Below are 10,441 nucleotides of genomic sequence, written 5' to 3' on the forward strand. Positions count from 1 at the left end.
TTTTGTAACTGATTAGTTCTATACTGCACACTACCTTTTATGCAGATTTTTCTATCAACAACCCACAACTGTGCCATTGAACAGGTCACAGTAGGAAGCGGAGGGTTTGGTAGCTGGCTCTGGTTCCGAGGAAGGAATGTGAGATGGTTTGGGGTTTTGACATCTCAGAGACGAGTGAGGATTTAGAATATAAACCTAATGCAGCTCCTCTATACTTCCCCCCTTTCAGACAAGGACTGGAGAATACATGCACATGTTTGGGGGCCATTGGGAATGTGAACTCCCAGCGACCCTTATAATAAGCAGCTGCCTCACTTGCCAAAGCAACCAACAGTGAATAAGCACATCAACTGGATGTTTCTATAAATAAGATCAGTAGGGCAACAGTTTATATTTTTGTGTCTGCTTTCATAGTTGATACCCCACTGAGACAACAAGAAGTGTGCACACCTGAGTGCAGTTTCAGGCTGTCCAGCTGCAGAGCAGACAACATCCTATCAGCTTATATTCAGCTCACATCTGAAAGTTTCTCTTTCCAGCTCTGAACTAGAAACTTTTTTCTAATGAAAGCTCATAATCTGCAGCACAATCCATGGCTACAGGACCACAAAATACAGAGGCCCCTCTTCATAACATCTCAGCAGAATAAAACCAAATTAGAGAAGCAAAGTCAGTTTTCACCTTTATGACACCGCCGAGTTTGGCATCTGCTATGGCCAACTGTTCATGGGCATCTTTTGCCACTATCTTCTTTAGAATTTTCTTCAAGTTCTTGCTGAGCTTGCCCTCTACCAGAGCTGTGGATGCTGTAGAGGGCAGAAGAGAATGAAGATGCGGCTAAACAAACAAAAACAAAACTTTCTAAAATCTAACAGGTACTCAAAATACCATGTCCAACTTGATACACCAGGCTGTACACTTATATTCACACCTCTGCAAGCTACTATACTAACCAAAATTGCACTTGAAATTTTTTGACCCTGAAGTTGTTTAAATGAATGTTGTAAAATGTTAGCACATTTGCTGTTCTTAATTTGAGAATATTTCTCCTCTAATTTTTCCCTCCTCCCTATATATGGAAAATCACCAGGATTGACTCTTAGTTCCGCCAACTTTGTTAAAGATAACAGTCCACCAATTTTAGAGATGTACGGAACATCCCCAGAAGCAACTTTAAGAAGATTTAGCATATAATTGAGTTACCCAATCCCTTTTCAGACCCCCTGAAGTCATACATCACTAGCTCCCACCACAGGCAATAGTCCTATATATACTCTCTTATGATGATGTTGCAATATTCATGAAAGCCCACTGAAGCATGAAGCCAACTTATGGGGATGGCAGAAGTCAGACACAGCCCTTTTTAAGGTATGTGATGTGGATTTGAGGAGTTTTAAAAGAATCTTTATTTTGAAGTATAAATAAATCTGTAAAAGCGTCACAAACCCACATGACATATTTTAAGAGGTCACTTATGCAACTCCCTTGACAAGTTAACTCCACGCTCCATTGACCTCTGGGATTGGTACATTTCCAGCCTGGAGTGTGAAGCAGAACCCAGTGACCCATTATTTCAAAAAACCTGAAAGAAAGAAATAGAAGAACAAATATAACTGCTGTGATAAATGCCCTCTCACCCTTGCTATTTGGGACATTAGCTATGTAACCTTAAATCTGACAGATAGTTCTTAAACCATTTGATATTTAAATAGTGCTTAGCTACACATTATCAGTTATCTTCAAAACAATTTACAAATCCATCCTAGCAATAATCATGTGAGCTGGGTAATTTAAGTATCCCTGATTTCACAGATTCCTCAACTGAGGTAGAGAAACTGTGTGATTTGCCCAAGTCACAGAGCTTCTTCTGTATCACAGTAACAGAACCCAGGAATTCCTGGCACCCAGTGCTATAACAAGGCCACACTCACCCTAGACAGCGGGCACAAATGTAGGTGGGGAAAAACAGTAATTTCAATCTCAGTTATGATTTCATTATCCCATGTTCAAAGGTGGTCTCCTTTCCTGTACTTTCCTTGTTTTGTTTTTATACTTGTGATCCCAACAACTCTAATGTAGTGAGACTCGTCGTTTGGCCAAAATGCTACATTTGACATTTATCAACTGATTTTATTGTTATGGAGACACAAAAACACTCCATTCAAGAACAGGAGTCAGGCCACCCCTAAATAACTACAAGCCTATGTTCTTCTATCACTTCAGTTCAGATTATTCAGAGCTTATAATGCTTTTGTGCTTAATTCCTAAGAATCACTCAAGTGGCAGGTTTTGCATGTGATTACAAATAATTCAGGAATTCATGATCTTAAGATAAATAGGCATTTATCGAATACACAAACATATCCATGATACATCTCCATGAAGTGCAGAGTAAACAGCCCTAATGTATCTATTACTAGCATTTTATCTGTTGTCTCAGTGGTAGTGACGAAATGTTGAATCAAATCATTAGAATTCAGTATTAACACCAATGCATCATTGACAACAGGGTTCTATTCACTACTGATTTGTGCACTCATGACCATAAACACAGGAGCAAATAACTAGATTTCAATATTTTTATCTAGTGTCCAGAAGCACAGCAGCTGCCTGAGAAAACAAATACTTATATTCTTTGTTCTGAAGCACCTGTAATCTAAAAGATAAACAATTAAGAAATAATAAGAGGGTGAGAGGACAGTATGGGGCATATAATGAAAGTATGCGATTGGTTCTTTTCAGAAAGAACCAAGCTGCAAAGTTCAGAGTTAACTTTCTCATCTTTACTTACCAGCAAGGGCTTCTGTTGTGTCCTGAAACTTTTCAAAGTGTTTCAACTTCACTCTAGGGGGAAGGAAATTTATTTTTACATTCAAGTTTACAATAGAGTAGCCCTGTCCTTCCCTCTTCCTTTATGATGCATAGCATCTGTCTTAACTTCCCAAACTCCCATCATAAATAACAGGTCTCTACTTCCCTAGAACATCACAGGAGGCTGAAGTTTGATTTTCAGATCTCCCAACCTCCAAATGAAGGGAAAGGAAGTCCAAGTCTTGGAACTGTACATCAGCTTTCAGACTTGTTATTTCATCACCCAAGTCTCCCAAAGATCTTGCTAGAGACCTCCAAAGAGGTGAGAAATCAAGATCTAATATTTCTAATGAAAAAATACATACCAAAAAAATTGAAAAAAACATGAGGCCATCTTTTTGTTTTGCAATTCATATTTAAAAGACACCAACTATTCAGATTTGAACACCACTCCTTTGATTAACTAGTAAAAGCAAGGAATATACTGCCTCTACTATAGCAGAGCACCAGCTCTACTAGAGTTGGGGTTACAAAACTCTTTCTGTTTCCAGGTGACTCTTCTAAGAGCTCTACAATCCAGTTACTTGGATTTCCTTGAAATGTACAGACTCTCATGGAGGCAAAGGGCAGATATCCAAATTTGGGGTCATTTGACCAAGGGATTCCTGAGATCAGGCCCCCCAAAACAACTTTTTTTTTTTAAAGTTAAAAGATTTTACTTTTTTTCTGTTTTGCTTTTGCACGGCACCCACTACCCCTTGGAGAAGCAATATTGAAAACAGCATATGAAAAAGTTTGTCTCTTCAGATAGGCACATTCCTAACACGCACAAAGCCAAATGGATTACACTGCACATGTGCAAACGAGGACTCTCAAAACCTGTCTGAGTCAAGGGGATGTATTACAGCCATCAAACCTGAGCAACACCCTGGCACTGGACATTTTAATTTGGCCGTGATGAAAACTGGGGGGAAATGAAGGCATGTACCTACAATCTGTGGTTTTTGTTTTGTTTTTTTTTATTTGGAGGAAACAATCTGAGTATAGCAGAAAAATTCAGAAGGTTCTCAAACCATTTTTGAAAAGAAAAATTGTACATACAAATGTTCGCTTGGATGGGGAATTATGGGATAAGGAGTCTGGGACTGCAGGGAGGGGAGAGAGGATAATGGGGCAGGAATAAATGGGTGGCAGAGCAAGTGGGAAGGATATGGGGTGAGAACACAAGATGGCCCCACATTTTCCCTTCCTATGTGTGAGCCAGAATCCTCGGTGTCCGACTCCTCCCTGCCCCTCCACATGAGCAGACATCTGGGGAAACCCTGCCCTTCTGGGTGAGAAACTGAGAACAGCCATGCTGGGAGCATGCACCAAGAATACACTATTGAGGCTGAAAGGCAAGGGGTGGAGAACAGGCACACTAAATGCATATCACTGGCTCTGGGGAAAGGATATGAGAACACCGACTGACATTCATGTGTGTATGGAAGGATTTTCTATTCCCCATCAGTTTACCAGGTCCAAGTAGCCTATGGACAGTTCCCAGCTACATCAGCTGTGTCACCTCCCCAGGCCCAACTTCCTCCTCCTGGTGTAATCTTCCTCTCTGTTATCTAAAGAGTTGTGCTTAAGAAGCCATCCCGACCCAGGACAATTATCTCCAGACCTAGATTTTTGACTCTAGTCCAATTCTGATTAATCTGTGTCAGAAAAAGCTGTATTATCTGTAACAGAAGCAAGGTCACAGATAAAGCTACCCTCTCTTAACTTACTAAACTGCACATGCGTCATCTCCAACAGCAGCTCAAGGCTTATGCTGCAAGGCTGAGTGAGACAAACATCTTTTCAGAAACATTGGAATTTCATAACTGGATCAGACCAAAGTCCATGTAGGCTAGTATCCTGTCTGACAGTTGTCAGCATCAGACATTTCAGAGGAAGGTGTAAAAAGCCTGCAGTGGGCAGACGTAGGATACTCTGCCACAGCCACACTCACCCATGTTAGCTTTCACCCTGATCTCTAATACTGAGACTAGCTTAACCCCTGAAGACGGAAGTTTAATATACCTTCCAAAAGTTTGTCAAACTCAGAATATTCTTTATATTCATATAAATGTCCAATCCCTTTTAGCACGTAAAGTTTTCAGCTTCAACGCCTTCATGTGGCAATGAGTTTCACAGTTTAATTACACATTGTGAGGAAAAGCATTTCCTTTTATCAGTTCTGAATCTCCCATCCCTTGTTCTTGGGTCAGATCGTTCTTCTAATATTTAAAAGCTGTGAACTATACTGAAAAACAAAGCAGGGCCTTGCTCCTTGATCTGAACATGCAGTCATCTTCTAAAGCCAGGCTGCCAGCCCTTCAAACTACTTACATTTTATTTGCCTTTTCAGGTGTTTCAAATTCTCTCCATAAACTGTCAACTTCCTGAAGTTTCTTCTCATCCAGGACCTGTGCATAAAAAACAGAATCATTAAACCAGTGTTGAAAGATGTTTGGGATCATTGTTTGGTATAGAACCCCTGACCCCACTTTTTATGGTGTGTCCTGCCTGAAAGCTGATGTTCATGGAGTCAATGGGCTAGCTCTTAGCCATCCAGTCTGTGACCACTACTTACCATTTTCTCTCCAGTTCTGCCCCACCAATATCTGACCATATTAACAGCCTTTTACTTTCAGCAGGAACACAGCTATATTGTATTGTTTTTCATCCCCCAATAAAGGCAGGCCCTCTCTGAACATCTGCATTCTCTCTCTTTTTAAGAACCAAGCCTAGTAGTATCTGTCTCATCCCCAGTGACCTGGGACCAAACTTACTACCTCTTTGTGAACACACCAGCTGATGAGGGACACTACCACCAATGGGAAAATACAAAACAAGTCACCTTCGTAGAGACCCTCAAGTTCCTTGAGGAAGAAATAGGCTACTTCTAAAACAGAGCTCCCCCTTATTGCAGTACAGTGCATCCATACCAATACAGCCTGAAGAGTAAATTTTCAAGATGTTACACTTGGTTAACAGACTGATATTTCAGAGTGCTGTCTAAAAAATAAATCCTTTAGGGGGTAGAGGTGGGTTGAGATTAGTTATACTACTCCACCGTATTCTGCGTTCACTTAATTTGCAGTGCACTAAGGCCTGGTCTACACTACAATGTTTCTCCTGCCAATGTAACTTGCCCACTACCCTGACCTAATAACTCCATTTCCACGAGAGGCATAGCACTTAGGTCAACGTAGTTAGGAAGATGCAGTGTCTATGTAGACAATGTATTACTTACGTTGCCTGTTGGCTGTCAGGCTCACAGCTGGAGCCACCCCACCTCTCACCCCATGGCTGACAGTGCTGGGCTCATGGCTGAAGCCCCGCTGTTGGAGGGCTCCAGCGATGAGCCTGTCAGCCCTGGGGAAAGGGGGAATCCAGCAGCAAGCCCCGTGCAGGCCTGATAGCTCAGGCTATCAACCCCCCACACTGCCCCCTAAAATTGGGGCAAGCACTCCAGGTGAGGACATGCACCACCAACAGGAGGATAGTGTGGATATGAAAAACTGCAGCACTTAATGTGGTGGCTGTACGTTGACCTATTTTAGGTCAACAATTTTGTAGTGTAGACAAGGCCTAAGAATTCTTAGTAAAATGCAAAGGAGCATTGTACTAATCTTTTTCAAAGCTATAAATGTGGTTCTTTGTACCATGTTCAAAAACCATCGTGATTTGTCCCCACAAATCAAATACGGCACAACTACAATTTAACACAGAAGGAATGCTGAAATCATTCTGGTTATCGTGCAAATGAGCAAGCCACTTCGCTTCCTCACAAATTTCTAAATCCAGACCAAGTCAGTTCTTTTGAACTGTATTTTTTTTTTAAAAACTTAACTATTAGCTAAACAAGTAAACAAACACATTTCCCACAGAGCTATCAAACAAAAAAAAGCCTCTGGGGCAGCTAATAACTTCCCTTACCTTATTGCAGTGGTCCCCAAACTTTTTACCTTGCACCCTCCCTTACCCGTCTGCGCCCCCCGAGCCAGGAGTGAGGAATGCAGCCAGGGGCTGAGGCCTACAGCTGGACACAGAGCCAAAGGATCCCCGGGCACGGGGTGGGCAGCCATGACCCTGGGCATACAGCTGGGAGTGGATCCCTGGGTGTGGGGCTGGCAGATGGGACCAAGAACGGAGCTGGGTGGTGCTCCCTCCATCCCGGTCATCCGTGAGGGCTGGTCTGGGACCCAACTATGCCCCCCCCCCCAATGTTACTCTGCACCCTCCTAGGGAGTTGTGCCCCACAGGTTGAAATCCTCTATTGAGTCCCCCAATTCCAATTCCTCCTCCTTATTCAGAACTGAACGTTTAAAACAGTGGTTTTCAGTTTTTTCGTTTACGGATGCCTAAAACATATCAAATGGAGGTGCAGACCCCTTTGGAAATTCAGCCTGTGGTCCACAGACCCCTACCATAGAAGTCTTCGGCTGAAAACTGACTAACCAGAATTCAACTATAAACGTTGCAAGTGCTCAGCAAGGCATTTGACACAGAGTGAGAAATGGCGCTAAACTGTGGGCTTCTATGGTGGTAACAACACTTCTGGGGTATTCACGTACATCTGACTGATGAGAGCACCAGAATGCCTTTTCTGGGATCTGAAAGAGCGCCACCATGGCTTAACAACGAAGTAAAAGAAGCAGTGAGAGGCAAAAAGGCATCCTTTAAAAAGTGGAAGTTAAATCCTAATGAGGAAAATAGAAAGGAGCATAAACTCTGGGAAATAAAGTGTAAAAATATAATTAAGAAGGCCAAAAAAGAATTTGAAGAACAGCTAGCCCAAAACGCAAAAAGTAATAGCAAAAAAATTGTTAAGTACATCAGAAGCAGGAAGCCGGCTACACAATCAGTGGGGCCACTGGATGATTGAGAAGCTAAAGGAGCTCTCAAGGGCGGTAAGGCCATTGTGGAGAAACTAACTGAATTCTTTGCATCGGTCTTCTTGGCTGAGGATGCGAGGGAGAGTCTCAAACCTGAGCCATTCTTTTTAGGTGACAAATCTGAGGAATTTTCACAGACTGAGGTATCATTAGAGGAGGTTTTGGAACAAACTGATAAACTAAAAACAGTAATAAGTCACCAGGACCAAAGGAACTCAAATGTGAAATTGCAGAACAGATTTAAAGCTTATTAGAGAATATTTAAAAAATAAACGATACAAAGTGTTTGAAGCGTCAGTTACTGTGTCATTGGGGGTAACATACAGGTTGTAGGGGGATGTTAGCGTTTTGGTGTTAGACAGCACATACCATATACAGTCTGTCATGTCCCCAATGCGGGGTATACGGTGGATGAGTTCAAGATACAGCCAACAAACAGTGAGGGTACATCACTCATACAAACAGGTTACAGACAGTCGTGGGCATGAATAAGCGGGCTGAATAATGGGGCTAGGACGACCCTCACATGGTGGAGTTCGGTTGGGTGGGTTCAGGGCTTAGGGGATAGAGTCCAACAGGGGGGTCCACAGGTCTCCTCTCCCCTGCGGGTGCACAGAGTCACGCCCACTCATTCCTGGTATGGGTGGTGGCCGGTGATGTGCTCCGTGTAAATGTCTCTGGACCAGCGAATAGTGTCTGAGACCATTAGGCGTCTCATGAGCTGCGCGTAGCGACGGCCCACCCCACAGGTCTGAAGCACGCGTTCATTGCAAGGGTCCCAGGCGCCCAGGGCCCCAACAACTAAATGTCGTCTGTAACCTATAATTAAAATCAGCTTCTGTACCAAATGACTAGAAGATAGCTATGTGGGGCCAATTTTTAAAAAGGGCTCCAGAGGTGATCCCAGCAATTACAGGCCAGTGAGCCTGACTTCAGAACCGGGCAAACTGGTTGAAACAATAGTAAATAACAGAATTATCAGACACATAGATGAACATAATTTGTTGAGGAAGAATCAACATGGTTTTTGTAAAGGGAAATCAAGTCTCACCAATCTACTAGAATTCTCTGAGGGGGGGTCAACAAGCATGTGGACAAGAGGGGTCTAGTAGATATAGTGTAATTAGATTTTTCAGAAAGCCTTTGACAAGGTCCCTCACCAAAGGCTCTTCAGCAAAGTAAGCCAACCTGGGATAAGAGGGAAGGTCCTCTCATGGATTGGTAACTGGTTAAAAAATAGGAAACTAAGGACAGGAATAAATGGTCAGTTTTCAGAATGGAGAGAAGCAAATAGTGGAATCCAGGGGTCTGTACTGGGACCTGTCCTATTCAATATATTCATAATGATCTGGAAAAAGAGATAAACAGTGAGGTGGCAAAATGTGCAGATGATACAAAATTGCTCAAGATAGTTAAGTCGCAGGCAGACTGAAGAGCACAAAAGGATCTCTCAAAACCGGGTGACTGGGCAACAAAATGGCAGATGAGATTCAATGTTGATAAATGAAAAGTAATGCACATTGGAAAACATAATCCCAACTATACATATAAAATGATGGGGTCTTAATTGGCTGTTACCACTTAGAGTCACTGTGGATAGTTCTCTGAAAACATCCACCCAATACGCAGTGCAGCAGTCAAAAAAGCAAACGGAATGCTGGGAATTATTCAGAAAGGGACAGATAATAGGACAGAAAATATCATATTGTCTCTATATAAATCCATGGTATGCCCACATCTTCAATACTGCGAGCAGATGTGGTTGACCCATCTCAAGAAAGATATATTGGAACTGGAAAAGGTTCAGAAAAGGGCAACAGAAATGATTAGGGGTATGGAATGGATGCCAAATGAGGAGAGATTAATAAGAGTGATTTTTCATCGTGGAAAAGAGACAATTAAGGATGGATATGATTGAGGTCTATAAAATCATGACTGGTGTGGAAAAAGTAAATAAGGAAGTGTTATTTACTCCTCATTAACACAAGAACATGGGGTAACCAAGTGAAATTAGTAGGCAGCAGGTTTAAAACAAACGAACAGAAGTAATTTTTTCACACAAAGCACAGTCAAGATGTGGAACTTCTTGCCAGAGGATGTTGTGAAGGCCAAGACTATAACAGGGTTAAAAAAAGAACTAGGTAAGTTCATGGAGGATGGCGGCCCTAGCCTCTGTATACCAGAAGCTGGGAATTAGTGGTGATTACCTGTTCTGTTCATTCCCTTTCGGGCCCGACATTGGCCACTGTCAGAAGACAGGATACTGGGCTAGATGAACCTTTGGTCTGACCCAATATGGCCGTTCTTATGAAACTTCATTTTCATAGTCACCTATGGTTGACCCCTTTACACATAGTCTGCAGACTCCCAGGGCTCCACGGACCAAAGGTTGAAAACCACTAATTTAAACAAAGCCCTGGCCCTGTGGAGTTTGGGATTTCTATATCATTTTACAGGCAGACAATGCGGTCCTAGCAGCAACAGCACAATCAAGAACATCTAGAGAAGGAAGCAGCCGCGAAGTAAAGCAAATGGTAAAATCAGTTAAGAAGTTCTACTTCAGACTATCGCAAAACGAATATCATAAAATAATCTAAAATACTCTAGGGTGGGTATTTTTGGTTGAATCCTGCTGGTGGCATTTTCCAAAATTAATTGGGGGCAGGGGGGTATAGCTCAGGGGTTTGAGCACTGGCCTGCTA

At 42.4% G+C, this 10,441-nt stretch overlaps 1 protein-coding gene and 1 non-coding gene across 2 annotated transcripts in view; both read right to left on the reverse strand.

The window, feature by feature from the left end:
• NOP58 (NOP58 ribonucleoprotein) overlaps positions 1–10,441 on the reverse strand; it is a 35,528-nt gene that overhangs the window by 23,491 nt on the left and 1,596 nt on the right. Inside the window, exons 2-4 of the mRNA XM_039495933.1 lie at positions 5,188–5,264; positions 2,792–2,844; positions 682–806 (exon numbers count right to left, since the gene is read on the reverse strand). Coding sequence (XP_039351867.1) covers positions 682–806; positions 2,792–2,844; positions 5,188–5,264 — 255 coding nt within the window. The remainder of the gene's footprint in view (positions 1–681; positions 807–2,791; positions 2,845–5,187; positions 5,265–10,441) is intronic.
• On the reverse strand, positions 2,425–2,513 carry LOC120375231. Its single transcript, XR_005586533.1, has one exon. It is a non-coding gene; the product is annotated as a small nucleolar RNA SNORD70 (small nucleolar RNA).

This window comes from Mauremys reevesii, linkage group 11 (assembly GCF_016161935.1).
Source record: "Mauremys reevesii isolate NIE-2019 linkage group 11, ASM1616193v1, whole genome shotgun sequence".
Classification (NCBI taxonomy): Eukaryota; Metazoa; Chordata; order Testudines; family Geoemydidae; genus Mauremys; species Mauremys reevesii.